Here is a 23,830-nt window from a genome sequence, read left to right as displayed (position 1 = left end):
TATCAAAGGAAGGCTAACTAGGAAGTTAGTTTTTGTATGTGGCAGATGTTCAGGTGCAATAAACACTGAAAATGTGCAGAAAACAACTTCTGCCATATTCCAGGGAGAAAAACTAGACGTAGTTGATAGCTTCTGTTATCTAGGTGACCAAGTTAGTAGTGGGGGTGGGTGCGCTGAAAGTGTAGCTGCTAGAATAAGAATAGCCTGGGCAAAGTTCAGAGAGCTCTTACCTCTGCTGGTGACAAAGGGCCTCTCACTCAGAGTAAAAGGCAGACTGTATGACGCATGTGTATGAACAGCCATGCTACATGGCAGTGAAACATGGGCCGTGACTGCTGAGAACATGCATAAGGAATGAAGCCAGTATACTCCGATAGATGTGTAATGTAAGTGTGCATACTCGACAGAGTGTAAATACCTTGAGAGAAAAGTTGGACCCAAGAAGCATCAGTTGTGGTGTGCAAGAGAGACAATTGCGCTAGTATTGTCATGTGGTGAGAATGGATGAGGATAGCTGTCTGAAAAAGTGCCACACCCTAGCAGTTGAGGGAACCTGTGGAAGAGGTAGACCCAGGAAGACCTTGGATGAGGTGGTGAAGCATGACCTTTGAACATTAGGCCTCACCAAGGCAATGACCTGTGACCAAGACCTCTGGAAATATGCTGTGCATGAGAAGAACCGGCAAGCCAAGTGAGACCATAATTTGAGGCCTCTGCCAGGGGTGTAGCCAGCCCACTTATGCGTACCTTTCCTTTATTGGACACTAAACTCCACTTTCGAAGACCTGTTGAGGCAAGTGAAATCGAAATCGAACCAAATTCGATGACTGGCACCCGTGCCAACTTCTCCTTCATTGAACACTAAACTTGGTTTGCGATGACCTGTTGGGGCAAGTAAAATCAAAATCGTGATGGCACCGGTACCAGTGGAGCGATAAGAGCACCGTCTGAGTGTGATCATTGCTAGAGCAGCCGTCTGGCTTCCGTGCCAGTGGCACATAAATAGCACCACTAGAGCATGATCATTAGCAGTGTTGCCTTGGTGGCACATGAAAAAACATTCGAGCGAGGTCATTGCCAGTGCTGCTGGACTGGCTCTTGTGCAGGTGGCATGTAAAATATACCATTTTGAGCGTGGCTGTTGCCAGTACCGTCTGACTGGCCTTTGTGCTGGTGGCACGTAAAAGCACCCACTACACTCTTGGAGTGGTTGGCATTAGGAAGGGCACCCAACTGTAGAAACTCTGCCAGATCAGATTGGAGCATGGTATAGCCATCTAGTTCGCCAGTCCTCAGTCAAATCGTCCAACCCAAGCTAGCATGGAAGGCAGACATTAAACAATAATGATGATAAAGATGATGATGATATATATTTAATTGTTGGGTATGTTCCTAGTAGTAAGCTGATGAAACACATTCACTGCCTATGGCTACCTGATGTCATCCATGGTGTTAATACAATTATCACTGGATCTCCATCAGGAATTCTTCAGTGGAAAATGGCATGTATGAGAAACTTTATTGCTCACAATGATCGTTTTGACGCATCTTGCGTCAGTCCCTCATCTCATGGATGGGATAGTGTACAACTGATTGTGGTGCATCCCTTGGTGCAGATGTATTTCCTCAGGTGATGTTATAAGGGGTATCTCAGTAAATAAACACTGTTTCCCTTGGTTTTTAATGTAGTATGTTTAAGTTATTAGGCAGGAATGGTGAAGGATGGATTCTGTTAAAACTTTGTAGACAAAGATAAAGAGTAATTAAGATAAATAAGACGAGAAATAAAAATAAAACATACAATAAAGTAAAACATTATTTGCATTAGTACCCACATATAGTTACTTCCATACCCACACAAGCTGTTTCGTGTACAAACACACCCTCCCATATTGAGAGTTAAATAGATGTTATTAAACTCTTTGATACATGGCCTACCACTCTCACATTATGCTGTGATACAAGAATGGCCCCAGCAGTTCTGACCGACTTGGTCAGAGGCATTTGTTGGTCGTAAATCTTTTAGTGGCTATTGTACTCACATAGATATATTGCATATATCACTACATACACTTATATACATGTGAATATATACATGCATATATACACACACACACCATCATCATCATCATTTAATGTTCGTTATCCATGCTAGCTTGGGTTGCATAGTTTGACCAGGGCTGGTAATCTGGAAGATTGCACCATACTCCAATCTGATTTGGCATGGTTTTCTATGGCTGGATGCCCTTCCTAACACCAACTTCTCCAAGAGTGTAATGGGAGCTTTTCGTGCCACTGGTATGGGGGACATTTGCATGACACCAGTATCTGCCACAACTATGATTTTGCTTGTCGTGATGGGTCTTATTCTCAAGCATGACATACTACCAAAAGTCTTGGCCATTGCCTCTGTGAGATCCAACACTTGAAAGGAACTCAGCCACTTTGCCTCCGTGAAGCTCAATGCTTGAAAGGAAATTGGCCACTTTGCCTCTGTAAAGTCCAACACTCGAAAGAAATTTGGCCATTTTGCCTCCATGAAGCCCAATGCTCTAAAGGAACTCAGCCACTTTACCTCCATGAGGCCCAATGCTCAAAAGGAACTCAGCCACTTTGTTTCTGTTAGGTTCAGCATTCAAAATGAACTATGCCACTTTGCCTCCATGAGGCCCAAAGCTTGAAAAGAACTCAGGCACTTTGCCTCCATGAGGCCCAATGCTCCACTGGTGCTCTTTATGTGCCATTGGCATGGGTGTCAGTTATGTGACACCACCATCAGCTATGACTACGATTTCACTTGGCTTGACGGGTCTTCTCAAGCACAGCATATTACCAAAGGTCTTGATCACTAGTCATTGCCTCTGTGAGGCTTAAAGTTCGAAGATCATGTTTCACCACTTAGTCCCATGTTTTCCTGGATCTACCTCTCCCATAGTTTCCCTCCACAGTTAGAGATTAGCACTTCTTTGCACAACTGTCCTCATCCATATGCATCACATGACCATACTAGTGCAGTCTCTCCTGCACACCACATCTGATGCCTCTTATTCCTATATTTTCTCTCAAGATGCTTACACTCTGTTGAACATGCACACTGACATTGATATCCAGCGAAGCACACACACACACACACACACACACACACATAATATGTATACACATATATATATATATATATAGAATAAGAACTTATAGTGAAGATGATTGTTGTATTCCTCTCGGGGGACTCGCAGAGAAGACACAACAAGTTGTACTGTCTAGTTATCACATTTATTTATTAACTATAAACAAAGAACTCACTCACCGAATTGTTAGTTATCAAGAAACAAGAATGTTGTCCTCGCCATATATATCCCAATAACCTTCAACCTCGACAGTAATTCAAAACAACAATGAAATAGGGACCTCAGATGAACTACATTGAAATATGGGGCTTCAGACGAACAACAAACAAATCTAACAGTCCATATAACACCTCCCAACTGAAATTGATGCTACACAAGAAGTATCAACAGCAAAGTCTCTCTTGGGTTTTACGGGTTCTCTTGGACCGTCTTGGGTTGTCTGGTCCATACTCCAGAACGGGTAACATGGTCTTGGGTCTGGTTTGTCTTTGAGTTAGTGGCACAGTTTCCGAGATCTCCATCGGGTGATCTGTTGCAAATTCAAATACAGTGTCTTCTGCATCACCAGGTTCATTGTCTTCCTCAATTGTGTACCGCGGTCGCAGCTGTTCCCAGTGTCGTCTCCACATCGGGCCATGAGGTATGACCTTGACGTTAAAGCAGCGAGTACCCAATGACTTCTTAATGATTGCTGGTACCCATCGGGGATCTTTGTCTCGGCGAGGTCCATAGTATAGTGCATACACAGGATCTCCGGCCTTGTACTGCCTGGTAACTTTAGCGACATCAGCCGAGCCCGGAGTCACCTGAGACTTATATGCTTCCTTAGATTGTTTGCCTTGAGTGATGTGTGCTGGCGATGGCATCAGAGAATCAATCCTTGTTCGTATCTGCCGGTGATTCAAAAGTTGACTTGGAGAGAATCCACAGGATGTCAGTGTTCTCCGGTACTGCATCAAGAACTCTTGAAGTGCTCGTGTCGGCGGAAGAGAAGATTTCCTCAGAGCTTGTTTGAAGGTCTGCACCAAACGTTCTGCTGCTCCGTTGGTAGCTGGGTGGTAAGGTGCCCCTGTCAGGTGTGTGATCCCACGTTCTTTGTACCAGCTCTGGAACTCCTCAGACGTAAAAGTTGGTGCGTTATCGGTGACCAGTGTGTGAGGAAATCCAAAGTGCACAAAGTCTTCTTCAAGCAGATTTAAAGTGGCTTTGGAGGACGTGGAGGAAATAGGATGAATGCATGGGTACTTGGAATAAGCATCTGTGATCACCAGCCAATCTCTACCCATAAAATTTATTGCGTGGTCCAGGCGTAAGCGGCTCCACGGCTTTTCTGGTAACATCCATCGGTGAACTGGAGGCTTAGATGGCTGCCTTTGATGTTCATTACATGAATCACATCGTCGACTGGCTATCTCTGTAGCAGCATCGATACCAGGCCAATAAACAGCAGTTCTTGCTAGTTGTTTCATGCGTTCCATGCCAAAGTGTCCAAGATGCAGAAGATTGAGGATCTTTGGCTGCAAGCTATGTGGAATCACAACTCTAGATCCATGTATAAGGCATCCATGGCAGATACTGAGTGAGTTTGATAACTTCCGGAACTTGTTGACTTCGTCATTGATCTCCATGTTCTCTGGTGGCCAGCCTTCACGGACGTAGCGCATCACTGTAGATATCACTGGATCTTTCCCTGACTCTTGACGGAGGACGTTAGCATCCACAGGTTGGACTTGAATACTGAGAGCTTTGATGGCACACACCATGTCTATGTCTTCACCATTTTCCTTTCTGTCAAAGTCGTTGTCATTACCGAATGGCAAGCGACTGAAGGCATCTGCATTGCCATAATCTGCTGATTTCTGATATTCAATGGTGTAGTCAAACTGGTTCAGCCACAGGGCTCACCGTGCTAGTCTGTTAGCAGCAAGAAGTGGCGTCCCTTTCCTTGGACTGAACAGTGATGTCAGTGGCTTGTGGTCACTCACGAGTATGAATTTATGACCGTACAAATACTGGTAAAACTTCTGCAAACCAAATATGATAGGCAAGGCTTCCTTTTGAATTTGGCTGTAGTTACACTGTGCAGAAGTGAGAGTCTTGGACATATTGGATATTGGGCGCTCGCTTCCATCAGGATAGCGGTGAAACAGGACTGCTCCAATACCAACGTTTGATGCGTCGCAAGCCAGTCCCAAAGTTTTGTTTGGATCGAAGTGTATCAGAACTTGACTCGATGAAAGTACATTTTTCAAGTGATCAAAAACTGACTGTTCCTCATCTCCCCACTTCCAAATAGTTGACTTTTTCGTAAGGCAATAGAGTGGCTCTGCTATACTGGCTAGGTTTGGGATAAACTTTCCATAAAACTGAACTGAACCCAGGAAAGATTTCAAGCTTGAGTCGTTCATTGGAGGTGGCATCTTTAAGACTGTTTCGACCTTGGATCCCTTCGTGATCCCTTCAGCTGACAAAATGTGTCCAAGGTATTCTACACTGGGTAGTGCAAACTGGCACTTTTCACGGCGACATCTGAGTCCATTGTCACTTAGACATGTGAGCAGACACTTTAGGTTGTTTAGGTGACTGTTTGCATCTTTCCCACTGACGAGCATGTTGTCCTGGAAGATGGCCACTCCAGGTAGGTCATGGGTCAGGTTTTCCATGATCTCCTGAAAGTAACCAGGTGCTGACTTGATTCCGAAAGGGAGTCGTTGCTGCAGGAGTACTCCTCGGTGAGTGCTGAGTGCGAGTCTGCGTTGACTTACTGGAGCCAGCTTGATCTGATTATAGGCATCAGCAAGGTCAATCTTTGTATATCCGAATCCACCTCCGAGTTTCTGCATCAGTTCAACAGGGAGTGGCATTGGATGACAGTGATCTGCAAGTTGGTCATTAATTCCCACAGAGTAGTTACCACAAATCTGTAGTTTGGGCTTCAGGTTGCTTGAAGCATGTGCTTTACGAATCGGTACCACTGGCGTTCCGTATTCGTTGAACTGGACTGGCTTCCAGATTCCCTTGGCGATGCTTTCTTTGTAACCTTTGGCCAGGTCATCACGAAGAGCAAACGGGACCGGACGTGCCTTGTGAAAGACTGGTGTTGCGTCTGATTTGAATTTCACTTCCAGTTCAAAGTTCTTGAGACATCCCAATTCTTGCTTGAAAAGATTTGGGAATTCATCACACATGTTGTGACAATCTTGTTGCAGGGAAACATAGGGCTCACTTGAGGTCTTTAGATATATCACTTCTGCACCTTCCCTCTTGGCTTGGCTGTCAATGCTTTTCAAACCTAGAGCAGTGTCCACAGAAATTCCCAGAGTCTGGATAGCATTTCGTCCCAGCAAATTAAGATCAGAGATTTTGGTGACGATGTATGGTATTAGATTCTGCTTACAGGTTGTTGGATCCTTGGTTTGGTCCATGCAAGTTCCCAGAACAGGCAGGTCGTGCTTGCTGGCAGATTCATAGCGATGCTTGACATCTTGCAGCTTTGGTTTTCCTAGTTGTTTCCAGACTGACAAGGAAACAAAATTGTCTGTAGTAGCAGTGTCCAATTCCATTGTGAACAGTCTGTTCTGGATTGTTATTGGCACAATCAAACTATGAGCATCCTGGGAAACTTCGCCTACAATCACCTTGACTAGCTCAGCTTTTGTGATTCTTTTCACGGAAGTTTGTGAGTGGCCATTGTGTTGCTGATATTGCTTTTTCCTACACACCGCTTGCAAATGTCACTTTTTGTCACAAAAATGACATTTGGTTTCTTTGAAAGGACAGTCTGTCACTTTGTGGGCCTTTCCACATCGGTAGCATTTCTCCTGGTCTGTGGAATAAGACTGCTGATGGTTCTTTTGAGGACTCTTATTCTTGTTCTGTTGGACCTTGTAGACTTGCTTGGTTTTGGAACCGTAGACAGTTTCTTTTGCAACTTTTGCTGCGTCTTCAGTCTCGATGGCAACTTGGACAGCACGGGCAAAATCTAGTTCTGTGTCTTTGATCTTAAAAAGCACCTTCAGAACCGCTTCATTGTTGACTGAACATATGAATCTCTGTCTCAGAGCTTTATCCTGTGGGTTGGTAATCGATGGAAAATCACAGGTAGCCGCATCCTGACGTATACGTTTCGCCTGTCTTCCGTTGCATATCACTCCAAAACTTGAGACGCTCTCTCGCAATGAAAAGTTTTGGGTCGAACGAACTGTTCCTTCATGAAGTCAACGATTTCATCCATTGTCAAGTTGTTGATATCTTTAGGCAGATTTTGTTGAGTAGCCAGATTAGCAAGTTGCTTGTAAATAGTAGTGGTCTGATTAGTCAGGAACACTTGTGCCATGCGTTGTTCAGGTACAGCATTAGCAGCCACAAACATGCGGAATCTTGACCAGTAACCAGGCCATAGTTCTGTCGTTGAATCAAATGCAGCAAATAGTGGAATCGACACTGTTGTCGAAGCAGCTGAAAAATAGCCACTGGAATTGCTTTCAACTTGTCGGGCACCAAACAGTTTTAACAGTGTCCATATCTCTCTTATGTTGCTGCATTTGCTGTTCCATTTGTTCCCTAAACAACTTTATCAGCTCTACTGTGTTTTTCCGCCATGTTATTAAGATGAACAATTTTACGGCAAAGTATGCATGTAATCCTATCGGCGACGCCAATAAACTCTGTTGTATTCCTCTCGTGGGACTTGCAGAGAAAGCACGAGTTGTACTGTTTAGTTATCACATTTATTTATTAACTATAAACAAAGAACTCACTCACCGAATGTTAGTTATCAAGAAACAAGAATGTTGTCCTCGCCATATATATCCCAATAACCTTCAACCTCGACAGTCATTCAAAACAACAACGAAACAGGGACCTCAGATGAACTACATTGAAATATGGGACTTCAGACGAATAACAACAAATCTAACAGTCCATATAACAATGATACTCCAACTGTTTTTTTTGTGCTCATTTATGAGCTAAGGAGTAATATAATTTTTAGTAGAAGATAAAAATTTTGGCTGTCAGTAATTTACATCCAAATAAACAGAACCATGCTTCTAGTGATTTATAAGACATGATTGGATGGGATACGTTCCATTCATGTACTTTTAGGATCAATAAACACATGTATATATTAAATTAATTCAAATAATAAAATGTAAATGAAATAAGACATTCTATTCAAACATATATAATGATGACATAAGATCATAAGAAGTGTGTATGCTTGTGTAGATACATGTATTCATGGGAGATGAAAAATTGTAAATAAAGTTCAGCAATACAAAATATCACGAAAAGTAAAAGTTAGTTAAAAAACCTACAGCCATTTCAGAAAATATTAAAGGCTGTAGGAACAGTTCATATACAGCTCCATCGAAATAATATTTTCTTATTTAGGGTTCTCTGTTCATGGTAAAGTTCAGTTATGCTCTACATGATGAATTCCTGTTGGTGAGTAGACGTTGAATGGTTATATAATTAAGAAATATAATTGACAATAAATGCAGGATCATCCAAAATTAAGATATGATTCTTTATTGCCTACCAGAGGCCAATATAGAAGGGAAATGTGTGAGGTGGGGATCTGAACGACTGATGGTACAACAAAAAAGATGACAGTTAAACATTAATGACAATAAATTCGAATGATTACACAATAGAAGAACAATACAGTGGAGTGGGGACAGGTTTGACTTCAACCCGACAAGCCTGTACCACCACTGAAACCTTTAGTTACCTTTTATGAAGTATGCTCATGTAGGATCATTCATTCTCAACATTCATGCTACATTCCATCTTTTGCTATATATATAGCAGGCAACAAGCATCTCCTCTCCAGCCTTATTTTCCTTTTCAGATGGAAACCAAAGAATTTCACCAAACCAAGGCTGAAGATGAAGTTGCCTGTCACTATTCCTTTCATTCAAGTCTTCCGCACTGCCTCTTTTGCTATAGCGACCACAGTGAGAAAACAAACCTTTCCTTCTTTGTTCAAGGAGGAAGGTGGAACAATCTTTATAATTAATTAGGAAGAAAGTTGTACTCTTCCTAGATGTGACAGCAGCTGTTTGGCATAAACCCACATTTCCAAGATTTTCGGACACTGCACAATCATGTGCAGAACAGTTTCACTTTCCCGCTTGCATTTTGGGCAAGTGGGTGAGCTAGAAAGACTATGCCTTGCGAGTTTATCACGAACTGGTAAGGCTCCTCGGTAACATTGCTAAGCCAGAGAATTTTGGAAATTATCCGAGGTCCTTGGCCTGAATGTCCTTTGGAAACAGGCCAGCAAGTTGACTATCATCAAAGCCCAAGGTTTCCTGCAGGACGTCATTGCACTTAGTCTCTACCAACCCTCTATAGTACGACAAGGTGGAACCCCTGCCATTACCGGTGTGGGAGAGGAGTATGACTGCCTGATGGCACTCAGCTTGCCAAACTCCCAACTTCGGTCTGCACCTGATCTACAGTTCCAGCTCACTAAACTAGTGAACCTAGGGAGTATTGATTTGAGGAATGGAGACCACACCCGTTCACCTACCAGGTAGAGCCAAAGATGCCTCAGCCTCAGCACGTCTGCACAGCATAAGTCAAGGCATCCCTAGCCCACTCTTTAGCGAGTGTTGGCAGCAGATAGAGCACCTTACAAAAGGTCCTTTACCCTTCCACAAAAGCAGAAGAGCAGTTATTCCAACTTGATCAGCCATGAATTGGAGCAAGGCATGACGGTTAGGTGGTAGGTAAACACAGATGTGATAAACACATTTGCAACTGCCGCCCTCCCTTTCAGAGATAGCCACCACTCAGGCCAAGTCTAAGATAGGAGGGTCACTCTGCTCATTGCCTTGCTCCAGTTCTTCTCTATCTGGAGGTCTGGACTGAACCAAACACCTAGCATTTTAACTGAACAAATGACGTCCAATGCCCAATGATGTTGTTGGGAGAAATCGACTTGCCCACCCAGGTGCCAAGTTGCAAGCCAACTGACTTCTCATGGTTAATTTTTGCACATGCCACTGCCTCATAATCCTTAATGGCCTCACCTACCCTCGGATACAATGATAGTGATGTCATCCGCATACACCGTAACTGACCTTCCACAACCTAGATCACATGAGACACCCCTCATCCCCTCCAATTTCTGCAGTAAAGGCTCATGAGCCAACACATACAGAAGTGGGGAGAGAGGGCATCCTTGACGTACCTAGTACTTGATGCAGAATGGTTTGCAAAAAGAAACCATTCACCCGAATGATCGAATCAATGTTGCTATATAATGTAATAATCTAACTATGGAAAGTTGGGCCCAATCTGACCACCACGAAGACTAACACCAGGTACCGATGGTCAACCCTATCAAAAGCTTTAGCTTGGCCTAAATGAACCAATACCCCACCCTTGCCAGGAATCCTATTCACCTGCTTTAAGGTATAGCATATAAGGTGGAGATTGTTGTGTATGGATCTTCCAGGAATGGCACATATTTGTGCCTCCCCGACAAGTCCACTGATGACACAAGCCAACCTTTTTGCTAATACCTTGGTGAAAATCTTCAGCTCTGCATTAAGCAGAGTGATGGCCCAGAAATTATCAACTAAGTCCTTTCTTAGCAGAACCATCAATCCTTGGCTCACAGATCTGGGTATAAACCCATTCTGCTGCTAGTTGGTAAAGACATGCCAGTAGGTGCCCAAACAAATCTGGCATACTATAATATAGCTTGTAGGGAAGACCATCAAGTCCCGGTGACTTTCCCCCACCGCAGTTTGACAAAGCTTCCTCCACTCCGCAGCTGTGATCAGCCTTTCACAGCATTCTGCCTCCCGCCCTGAGAGACGTGGCAAACCAGCGAGGCAGTCTGTGAGGTCTTTCCTACACACTGGTCCACCGCCCTCACCAAAAAGCTGTGTGCAATGCTCTTGAAAGACTTTACACATCTCCTCAGGTTTGTTTACCAAATTCTCTTGTTGGTCCATCAAAGACCTTATTGTGGTATTATTGCCACATTGGGTCTCTACCACACAAGCCCATCCAGCAGCTTTGATTCCCTCTTGTCCCATTACATGTAGCTTTGCCCTGACTATGCATCCCTTGTGTTTAGCCTTGAGGTGTTGGTTAAGAGCCAATCTTGCCGCTAACACTTGGGATGCAGAACTAGACCTCAGTACCTCATCAAGAGCCTTAACTAAAGCCCTTTCTATTCTATTTTTCTTAGAAACTAGCTCCTTACCCATTACAGAAATGGGCAAAAATACCTCACAAAAATTAATAATTCCCCCTTCAAGCAAGGGGAAATCAAATAACAGAACTGCTGCAAGCAGTAATAACAAGTTTTGTCAATATATAACAACAGTCCAACAGTTTTTCAACAATAACAAAATATAGCTCACAGTTCACCATTCTAACACAAGCCAAAATAAAAAAACCTCCAGCCAAATGTAAGATAGCTTCGATGCTGAGATAGAACCATTTATAAAGAAAAATAATTGAATAGTTGAATAGGTAGACAGGTGAGCATGTGACTAATCATGTAAGTCATGGCCTATTGGAATATTCTATTGTGTATTCTATTGGAATATTCTATATATTTATTACTCTTTCTCTTTTACTCTTTTACTTGTTTCAGTCATTTGACTGTGGCCATGCTGGAACACACCCTTTAGTTGAGCAAATCGACCCCAGGACTTATTCTTTGGATGCCTAGTACTTATTCTATTGGTCTCTTTTGCCGAACTGCTAAGTTACGGGGACATAAACACACCAGCATCAGTTGTCAAGCGATGTTAGGGGGGACAAACACAGACACACAAACATACACAAACACACACACACACACACACACACACACACACACACACACACACACACACACACACACACATATATACAACGGGCTTCTTTCAGTTTCCGTCTACCAAATCCACTCACAAGGCTTTGGTTGGCCCAAGGCTATAGTAGAAGACACTTGCCCAAGGTGCCACGCAGTGGGAATGAACCCGGAACCATGTGGTTGGTAAGCAAGCTACTTACCACACAGCCACTCCATGCCTTATTTTAATATAGAATGTAATAATTTAAGGTTAAGGATTTAAATATATAATTCATGTGTTCTAATCTAAGTATTTCTTTGTGCTGCTGTCCTCATCCATATGCATCACATGACCAGAGCAGCACAGTCTTCTCTCTTGCACACAATCTCTGATGCCTCTTATACCTAGTTTTCCTCTTAAATTATTTACCCTCTCTTGTACATGCACACTGACATTACCTGTTTAGTGGAGCATGCTAGCTTCATTTCTTTCAAGCCTTCACAGGTCCTCAGTAGTCAAGGCCCATGTTTCACTGCCATGTAACATAGCTGTACGTACACAAGCATCATACTACCTGCTTTTCACTCTGAGGGTGAGGCCCTTAGTTACCAACAAAGGTAGAAACTCTATGAACTTTGTCCTGCCTGTTCTTATCCTAGCAACTACACTTTCAGAACTACCTCCACCACTGCTAACTTGGTCTCCTAGGTAGCAGAAGCTATCTATTACCTCTAATGATCCCCCTGAGCATTTAAGGGAACCTATTGTCTGCATATTTTTAGTGCTTATTGTACTTGCACATTTTCCACACACACAGACTTATATTCTCTGTTAACCTTCCTTTGATACTGCTACATCTCTTATGTGTCCAAAGCTTAATTTGGATACAACAAATGGAGTTTGTACCAACACTCTTCTTACATATTGAGCAGGGCCATCTCTCAAAAGAGATTTGTGATTTGTCTGTTTTCCTACTTACTAGAAATTTGGTTTTTGCTAAATTAACTTAGCAAAAAGTTAATTTTTGCTTAGGCCCTTAGATTCCAAACCTTGTTCCTACGCTGAAATTTCTTCTCTAGATCAGGTGGTGATTCAGCTATAAAAACAAGTTCATCAGCATAGAGGAGCTCACAGATACAGCTAGTTTTGAATTTCTCTGTTAAGGCCCGGAGGATTAAGATAAAAAGGAGGGGGCTGAGGACTGATCCTTGGTGGACTCTTATCTGTATACTGAATTCATTGCTATATTTGTTGTCAACCTTCACTTTACTGGCAGCATCCCTGTACATAGCTTGTACTGCTCTCACAAACCACTCATCTATCCCTAGCTTCCACAGCGACTACCATATAAGGGAGCAGGGGACCCTGTCAAAAGCTTTCTCCATATCAGCAAAAGCCAGGTATGGAGGTTTATTTTTGGCTAAATACTTTTCCTGCAGTTGCCTAATCAGGAGTATAGCAAACCTGAACTGCATCTCATCTACACTTTCTTCCTAATTAATTGAGCTATGACCCTTTTCATGACTTTCATCACCTAGTTCAGCAATTTGATACCTCTGTAATTGTTTCTGTCTAAGGTGTCACCTTTGCCTTTGTAGCAGTTGACTACAATGTTGTTACACCAGTCATTGGGTATGACTCCCTCATGGCCAACCTGATTAGCTATATGGGTGACTAGGCTATATCCTACTTTGCTAGATATTTTAACCATCTCAGCAGTGATTCCTGATGGGCCTGGGGCTTCCCTTGTCTTCATATCTTTAATTAGTTTATCTACCAAGGTACTGTCAATTTGGATAGCTGGCAAGGAAATAATGAAGCTGTATAGGTAAATAGATAAATAAATAAATAAATAAATCAATAATAATAATAATAATAATAATAATAATAATAATAATAATAATAATAATTGAACAAAACAAACAGTTCAAATCCAACCCCCAAAAATTCTACCAAGAACTGGGTAAAAATAAAATAGATATTACTGCAGCACCAACAGCAGAAGAAGTGGAAGAATTTTGGGAAGAAATATGGTCGGTGAAGCAACAATCTCAGAAAGGGACCATCAAAACAACGAACTTTGCATCTGAGCAACTCTGGACCCCTATAACAGTTGAAGAGGTCACCCAGGCATTGCAAAGACTAAGCAACTGGAAGGCACCTGGGCACGACAAGATCCCCAACTTCTGGTTAAAATACTTGACAAGAATGCACAAAAAGCTGGCTGAAAATTTTAACAACATACTAGCAGAGCCAGAGACAATGCCTGGATGGGTCACGAAAAGGAAAACTATCTTAATTCCCAAATCCACTGAAATGGCAAAGTCACAAAACTACAGACCTATAACCTGTCTCCCTACGATCTACAAAGCCTTTACTGCAATAATGTCGCAGAGATTGAGTAAGCACCTGGAAAATAACAACCTGTTTCCAGAAGAGCAGAAGGGATGCTGCAAGGGCTCATACGGCTGTAAAGATCAATTAATGATCAATAAAGCCATAACTGAAGACAGCCGCAGAAAGGAGAAAGGCCTCAGTATGGCCTGGATCGGCTACCGAAAGGCTTTCGACAGTGTTCCCCACACGTGGATCCTCGAAACACTAGCCATAAACAAGGTGGCACCAATTATTATAAAATACATAAGGCACTCTATGAATAAATGGCAGACAGTGCTACAGCTCCAAACAAAAGAGGGACTTGTGAAAACGAAAGCCATCCCCATTAGAAGAGGAATATTCCAGGGAGACACGCTCTCTCCACTCCTGTTCTGCCTGACACTCACACCTTTAACTGAATTGCTAAATAGAACTAGATGCGGATACAAATGTTACAGCAAAACAATCAGCCACCTTTTATATATGGATGACCTAAAATTATATGCTAGAAATGGTAAAGAGCTGGAAACACTACTACAGACAGTACATGGATTTACCAAGGAAATAGATATGAAATTTGGATTAGAAAAATGTGCTAAAGCAACCCTGAAAAGAGGAAAACTAGTTAAGAGTAGCAACATCACACTAGATAAAGCCAATGAAATAAGAGAACTAGACAAAAGCCAGTCATACAAATATTTAGGAATCAATGAACTAGATAGGATACAACACACACAAATGAAAGAGAAAATAAAGAAAGAGTACTATAGATGAGTTAGATCAATACTAAAAACAGAGCTCAATGCTAAAAACAAGATAATAGGTATTAACACTTTAGCCGTCCCAGTTATAAGTTACAGCTACAATATCCTTAACTGGACACTAAACGAACTATCGAAAATAGACAGGAAAACAAGAAAAATAATAACAGGATCTAGGATGTACCACCCAAAATCTGACATAGAAAGGCTATATATACAACGTACAGAAAGTGGTAGGGGTCTTATACAGCTGGAAAACTATTATAAAATAACCACCATAGGACTGCAAAAATACCTACTCCAGAAGCAAGGAAAACTAATACAAATAGACACAAAACATGAGCAAAACAAAAAAACTGTTTTCAGTATTTAAGGAAGCTGACAAATACAAACAAGAAATCATACTACCTAATAAATATGAAGAAGAAGAAGAAGAAGAAACAACAAAAGCTATAAAACAAATAAAATCCAAACTAAAACTAGAACAGCAACGGACCGTGATAAAACGATGGCAAGAAAAACCCCTACATGGTATATACTGGGCTAAACTACATGCAAAAGAAATAGGCAGAGAAAAATCCCAGCAATGGTTGAGAAGCTCAGGACTCAAAGCAGAGACTGAAGGATTTTTAATTGCTGCACAAGACCAAAGCCTCCCCACCAGAAATAACAAAAACATATAATGAAAAGAAACATAACAAGTAACTGCAGAATATGTGGCAATGGACAAGAAACAATAAATCATATTATCTCTGGCTGCCCAGTCCTGGCTAAGAAGGAATATATTCACAGACACGACAGAGCTGGGACCTATATACACTGGAAGCTATGCCAACACTATGGAATAACAGCAGAAAAAAGATGGTATAAACACACGCCAGAAAAGGTCACAGAAAACGAGAAAGCAACCATACTCTGGGATATGCCAATACACACAGATAGAGAAATTAAGGCCAATAGACCAGATATAGTTGTCAAAGATCATGAAGGAAAAAAATGCTTTCTAATTGATGTATCAATACCAGCAGATGACAACGTTTCCTTAAAAGAAAGGGAGAAACTTTCAAAATACAAAGACCTGGAAATAGAGGTAACTCGAATGTGGAATCTAAAATCAGAAACAATTCCTATCATAGTAGGTGCCTTAGGTATAATAAAAAAATATTCAGACAACTACATAACAAAAACACCAGGACTTACAAATATATATAACATACAGAAAATTGCACTACTAGGCACTGCACACATCCTATGCAAAACACTTTCAATACAGTAACCATAAGAGCATCACAGCAAACCACAGCACATACCCAAGGCTCAGTAGTGAAGTGAAGGCACGTTATAAAAATAAAACTACTGAATAATAATAATAATAATAATAATAATAATAATAATAATAATAGTAATACGAGCACTGGAAAGTGAGGTAGAAGTAATGCTAGGTTGGACAAACAAAGTTACTTATCTGAACATTTCTTCTTCGTAATATGTACACTTTTTATGCCAAGTACTGCAAATGTGTGTCATGTAAATAGGCACACACACATGCACACACAGAATCACCTAAATCAAAATATTCACAGATGTGTATTTATACATACAAATCCACATAACATCACACATGTATGCATTTATATGCATGCACTTATCGATACTTATATCTGAGTTTAGTTGGACATATGGACAATTTAATGAAACAATGAAACAACATGACATAAATATTATAATAGCAATAATTTCCTGCAGGTATCGTGTATGGTAATCAACTGGTCTGTCCATGAAAATTTGTTTGAATGACAGTCCATCATTATATATTCTTGTGTAGTCCATCTTTAATTGTATTAATGATATTGCAAATCTATAAGTGTTGGTAGGATAAGCAATTTTTCATGCAACATATGATCCATGGAAAGGCTCATTGACAGTATAGAGATATCCTGTGTTGTTGAGCGTAGGTAATGGGGTGCTTGCCGCTTCGAAGGCAATATGTAGGAATTGCATGAACAGACCAGTTGATTAGCACATACGATACATGCATGAAATTATTGTTGACATTTTTACTGTTATTATATTGCTTTATGTCTAAGAACAACTCTAGAATCAACTTCTAAAATCACTCTGCACGAAGTGCACACAGTTTTATCCTAAGCAGAACAATTAATGTCCAGTGCAAAGCTTGTTTTTTTGTTTTTTGTTCAATGTTAAAGATGTATTTTATTATTGAGGGGTTTGTTTCATTTAAAATGCTACTGTAGTCCAAAGCACCAATGTGATATTTTATATTTATACTTAGAATTTAAATCATGAATATTGCATATGATAATACAAATTTTTCTTAAAAAATATAAAATATGTAACATAAAAGCCCTGCAGATATTCTGCAGTAGTTTTATAAGTATCTTTTGAATTTCATGTTTACAAATCAATTGATTAATCTTGAGGGCCAATTAATTAGTATGTGAGTGCCCACATGCATACAAACATACACATGCACATTTAAGGGAGTTTGAAGCATTGGATCAGATGTTATGAATAGAATGATGTTTTGATTTAGAAGTTGCAGATTAGTTTACATTAGTTTACATTGTTTACATTAGTTATATTTCAATTTACAAAATTAATTTATACTTCCTTTAAAAATTCCATTCAGTATTACCTTTATCTTCTTTTCTCTTATATAGCAAATATTTCATTTAAGGTATTAAAGATAGGCAATAATTAGAAATATTTTCATTTGCCTATTTGAATTGTTACTTCATGAATAAAATTACAAAATGGTTTTATCTTTTGCAGCTTGTAAGCTGTGTGAATGTAATGGCCATGGAGATGTCTCATTGGGTGAGTGTCACAATCAAACTGGAAAATGTTTCTGTAAAGATGATACTAAAGGCTTTCATTGTCAACATTGCTTGAATGATTATTATGGAAATCCCAGGTAGGTACATAAATATGCTAAATTCGTTTATCAGTAATTTTTAGTAACAGATTACATGTTCACTAATTTTCAAGGAAATTTTCCATTTTCATGTTTTAAATTCATTTGAGAGAGAGAATTTTCAGCAGGTGAGTGCAAAAGAAATGAAGTGGTGAAATATATGGGTATGATGATGATGATAATGATAGATATCTGTATGTATATGCACATGCTTGTGTGTGTGTGTATCTATACATATAAATTTGACATGGGCAATTCTTTCTCGTCTTGGGATTCACGGTCAAACAGCTGGGTGGAATTGCGCGAAAAATTACACAGATATGTAGAATGATCTGGTGGTGATACTGGGCTTTGTATTTTTTCATAGCTCCTATGGTTACCAAGATAATCTTCTATAATAATACTCTTGTATTTATGAATGAGAAAGGAAGGAGTGATGTCATATTTTTTTCATAGCTCCCATGGTTACTGAGATAATTTACTATAATAATACTCTTGTGTTTATGAATGAGAAAGGAAGGGGTGATAGATGAATAAGGAAGGAAGGGGTGATGTCATACTTGGTAGTGGGATGATGAAAATTGTATGCTGAAAAAATAAAGCAAACAGCTTTTCAGCTCTGTGTAAATATATGTGTGTGTATGTAAAAGTGTGAATGTGTGTGTTTGTGTGCGTGTGTGTGCGCAATGAAAGTGGGATGGTTCATCTTTGTTTGCTTAGTGTTTGGGTTTATTTTTGATTTGGTTGAATCTTGGTTGTTTTTTTTTCTTTGTTGGTCAGTTATTTTTAGCGTTTTGACAGAAAAAAGTCATTCTAAAATTGTTTTTTAATGTAAGCATGCCTAAAGAAGTCGAATGCTTACACAGAACAGGTTTTACAGCCACATCATTTAAAACGACTGGGTGAAACTGGGCTTAGCTACTAGTATACATATATATATATATATATATATATAATACACACACACACACATACGCACATATGCCTATATATATACATATATGTGTGTGTGTGTGTATATATCTTCATCATCATCATCATCATTTAATGTTTGTTGTCCATGCTGGCATAGTTTAGATAGTTTGAACAGAGTTGGCAAGCTGGGGAGTTACACCAGACTTTAGTCTGATTTGGTCTGGTTTTTATGGCTGGATGCCCTTCCTAAAGCCAACCACTTTATAGAGTGTGCTGGGTGCTTATATGTGGCACTGCAAGGGTGCTTTTAAATGTTGCTGCACAGGCACTTTTACGCAGCACTACATGGGCACTTTTAAGTGGCATTGCATGGGTGCTTTCATGTGGCACCACCATGATTGCTTCTTACGTGGCATCACCCCAGGTTTCTTGCAAGTCAGTCATCACCACCGGGGAAACTGGTCTTAACACCGCTGCTGCTGAGTATGGGTCTTCTTGAGTACAGCAAGGTGCCAAGCATCTTGGTCTTTTGTCATCTTGCCTGAAAAGTTCAGCGTCCTGAGATTGTCTTCAGTATTTCATCCCATATCTTCTGGGTCTCCCTCTTCCATATGTTCCATCTACTTTGAGACATTGGTACTTCTTTATGGAGCTGTCGGCATCCATTTGCATCACTTGACCAAACCAACAGTCTTCTCTTTTGCACACTGCATTTAATACCTCTTATGCCTGACTTCTCTCTCAATACACCAGTACTCTGTTGAACATGTACACTTACATTACACATCCAGCAGGGCATACTAGCCTCATTCTTTTCTAACCTTCACATGTCCTCTGCATTCAGGGCCCACATTTCACTACCATGTAGTCCGTATATATTGCATCATAGAATTTTCCTTTCGCTCGGAGAGAGAAACCATTCATAGCCAACAGAGGTAAAAGCTCTCTGAATTTCCTCCACCCTATTCTTATTCTAGCTATCATACTCTCTGTGCATCCTCCCCAACAATTGATTTGGTCCCCAAGGTAGCAGAAATTATCTCCTACCGCTAACAAGCCAGCAGGGCATTTAAGAGAATCAGTTTCCCGAGTCTCTATAGTTTTTATACTCCCTGTGTATCTTCCTATTAATCCACTGCACCACTTGTGTGTCCATAGCTTATACTGGGTACACCATATGGTGTTCCTGCTTACACCTTTCCTACAAATTGTCAGTTTTCTTGCTTACTAAGACCATAGCCATTGCTAAGTTAACTTTAAGGCCCTTAGATTCCAAGTTTTGCTTCCACACCTAGAATTTCTCTTCTAGCTCTGATATGGAATCTGCTAAGTAGTTCCCTGGGGCTACTGGTCTTGAATTCCTCTTAGAAAATTACTATTTGTAAATCTCACAATGAGAGATATTCAGTAAAGATTATTTGCTAACATAACATGGCAGTCCTGGTTTAGGACGAATGTTGCTGTAATTTATCCCCAGGAGACATCGTCTTCAGCTGGCTATACAGCACAGTCTGTGTCCTTATATTTTCAAACAGGGAAATCTAACACCCCCACTCAGCTCAAAACAATATCTGTGTATCACGATTTCCGAGTTATTTCCCTTCATCAGCACAGAATAATTGTTCAGCTAGAGGTTAATTCTTTATTACAGGCACAAGGCCTAATTGCAGAGGGGACATACAAAGACATGCTGGAACATAAAACATATGAAGAATGATTGTGAAATGAATAAAATTACAATGCTCCCACTATGAGATGAAACCGTGGATTCCTTTTCTTTAAACCATTACATTTTACATAACTTCTAGCCTCGCTCCGAGTCGAAACCGTGACTTCCCTCTTCGCTTTTACCCTACAATTATAAACCTTTTAAACAAATGTTCATACAGGACTTACACATTTCTTTTCCTTTTTAAACTAAAAGTCACTCAAATGTATTTAACAAAGAAACTTTTACAAAACCTGTTCATTCAGCAGTTTCAAAATTTACTTGTTTTTTCTTTTTTTTTCCATAATAGTCCAAATATTTTTTCCTCAGTCTTTACAAAATTATAATGACTTACCACTTCTGTCTCTCACAATGTCTTTCAATTCTCTGCACTCCTTTTAAGTTGGGGTGTCCTTCTCACTATTATTTTTGTTTTTGTTTGTTTTTCATGTTGTCTCTTTTTGTTTCTATTTTCCTGCTGTTTTGTGTGTTCTTGTATTTTCGTCTCTAAGTCTGTGTGTTCATGTATTTGTGTGTCTGTGTGTTCATGTATTTGTGTGTCTGTGTGTTCATTTGACTGCAACTCAACGTTTCATCTGTGTGTCTATGTTTTTAGGTTTCCGTAATTCTGGGTTGTCTTGTTTCTGGTCTGAATGACTCTGTACTTTTGATTCCTTTGCTGGTACTTCCACTGGTAAATTTTCTCCCTTTCTCTTCATGGGTTGAGTTTTTTCTTCCATTCCTTTACACTTCTTCAATTCCACTGTCGTTGGTGACTTTTTTCTCTCTCTTTTCATGGGTTTTACCACCGCAAAATCCCCATCCTGTTCTGTTTTCTGTTTCTGCTTTTTTTCCACCACTATATCTTCCTCAACACTCTCTTCCACCATTTCTACTGCTGCTCTAGGGCATTTCCTTCTCAAGTGCCCTCTTTCACCGCATCTGTAACATTTTGGGGGTCTCCCCTCCAACATTATTTCCAATTTTTCACCGTTTGGTAATTCCAAAGTTTCTGCCATTTCATCATAATATTTTGGGCTTACTGCACAGATTATTTCAATGCCATAACCCCAGAAATTCAATTGTTGTGTTCTGCTTACTATGCCTATGCTCAGGTTTTCTCTAACCTTCCTCAGCTCAAAATTAAAAGTTGCGTCTATTACCCATTCTGGGTCTATCGATGGTGGGATCCTTCCCACCCTCACCCTGACGATTCTTTTGCTCCAACAGTTCGGCATCAACATCCATTTTACTCCCGTTAACATTGTGCTGCCGGATGTTTTCGCATCCTCTACTGAAAGAAAGGTTACTACTATAGTTCCGTATCTTCTTCCTCTTGTAAAAAACGTTATCTTTTCTCCCATGTTCACCACCAACATTTCCTCTATCTCTTCCTGCGGCGCGTGTTCTAGTCTCCCATTTTCATTTGAAAATGTTCTGAATATTACCGTCTTGCTTTCCATTTTTCTTTTTTCCTCCTCTGGCAGGGTCATTTTTATGTTTGACCCTTCTTTCTTTACATTCTCACAATATTTAGTTATCTTCTCTTCATTCCACTCCATCTTCTCCGGCTTCAGCACACGTGGGTCTATGGCATCTTGACCTCCTGTAGCTTTTTCATAACTTTTCATTTTTTCAATTGTTTCGCACAAAAATTTTGCTTAGTATTCTTCAAAAAACAACAAAAATGTTCGGCTAGCGGTAGCACTGTCAAATTCCTATTTGAAATATATCGTTTTCAAAGTGACAACTAGTCACTGATCTATAAATTAAAAAATTACTATTTGTAAATCTCACAATGAGAGATATTCAGTAACAATACTTTAGAGTAAAGATTATTTGTCAACATAACATGGCAGTCCTGGTTTAGGACGAATGTTGCTGGTTTAGGATGAATTCTGTGCTGATGAAGGGAAATAACCTGGAAATTGCGTTACACAGATATTGTTTTGATCTGAATGCGGGTGCTAGATTCCCTTGTTCGAAAATAAAGGTCACAGATCGTGTTGTATAGTCAGCTGGAGACGATGTCTCCTGGGGTTAAATTAGAGCAACATTCATCGTAAACCAGGACTGCCATGTTATGTTGGCAAATAATCTTTACTCCAAAGTACTGTTGCTGAATGTCTCTCATTATGAAATTTACAAATAGTAATTTTCTAATTTATAGATCAGTGACTAGTTGTCACTTTGGAAACTATATATTTTGAATGGGAATTTGGCAGCACCACCTCTAGTCGAACAATTATTCTGTGCTGATGAAGGGAAATAACCTGGAAATTGCGATACACAGATATTGTTTCAAGTTGAGTGGGGGTGCTAGATTCCTTTGTTCGAAAATATAAGGCCACAGATCGTGTCGTATAGCCAGCTGGAGATTATGTCTCCTGGGGCTACATTACAGCAACATTTGTCGTAAACCAGGACTGCCATGTTATGTTGGCAGATAATCTTTACTTGAATTTCTCTGTTATGGGCTGGCTGGAGGACAGTGATGAAAAGAACGGGATGAATGACTAAACCTTGATGAACATCTACCTGTACACCAAATTCTTTGCTGTGCTTGTGATTAACTCTCACCTTACTGACAGTATCTTTGTACATAGCCTGTACAGCTTTCATCAGCCACTCTTCTAACCTCAGCCTCTTTGGTGCCCACCATATCACACACTGGGGGTACACTGTCGAAGGTTTTGTACACGCACACACAAATACACACACACACACACACACATATAGGAGTGTACAAACCAAAGAAAGAGGCCCTCTTAGCACATTTGGTAGGTGTTACATATATTTTAAAATAAGAGTTTGATTCAGCTCCACATGGTTTAAAGTTTTGTGGACTTGTAATGTGAATGCATCTCATCAGATAGTGAGAGAAGTGTAATGGGATTTGGGAAAATTTCAAGATGATTTCTAGATATTAATTGGTCTGTTCAGGTCATCTGGTGTTAATGCTGCAGAAGCAACATCAGTTCTTTTTGTTCCTCTTAGTCCCATGTACTTGGACAAGATGTTGGCAGGTAGCTGATACCACTAGGGTGGCAAGTTTTGGTATAGTGTATTTAGCAACATCAGCTCATTGCATTTGATGTCACTCACAGTAGTATGAAATGTTATCACAGATCAGTAGCTAGCTGGTCATTCAATGGGGCATTAACATTTTAGCAGTAGCAGTCTTTACATGGGAGTAGCCATAT

At 40.2% G+C, this 23,830-nt stretch overlaps 1 protein-coding gene across 3 annotated transcripts in view; it reads left to right on the top strand.

Annotated features, from left to right (window-relative positions):
* LOC106877988 (multiple epidermal growth factor-like domains protein 8) overlaps positions 1-23,830 on the top strand; it is a 695,248-nt gene that overhangs the window by 252,718 nt on the left and 418,700 nt on the right. For all 3 annotated transcript variants that reach the window (XM_089356139.1, XM_089356136.1, XM_089356146.1), the window contains exon 14: positions 17,863-18,004. In XM_089356139.1, coding sequence (XP_089212265.1) covers positions 17,863-18,004 — 142 coding nt within the window. The remainder of the gene's footprint in view (positions 1-17,862; positions 18,005-23,830) is intronic.

Source organism: Octopus bimaculoides, chromosome 1, assembly GCF_046866305.1.
Source record: "Octopus bimaculoides isolate indiv1 chromosome 1, ASM4686630v1, whole genome shotgun sequence".
Taxonomy (NCBI): domain Eukaryota; kingdom Metazoa; phylum Mollusca; class Cephalopoda; order Octopoda; family Octopodidae; genus Octopus; species Octopus bimaculoides.
The sequence above is the reverse complement of the archived record's forward strand: the minus strand, read 5'-3'. Positions and strand labels throughout refer to the sequence as shown.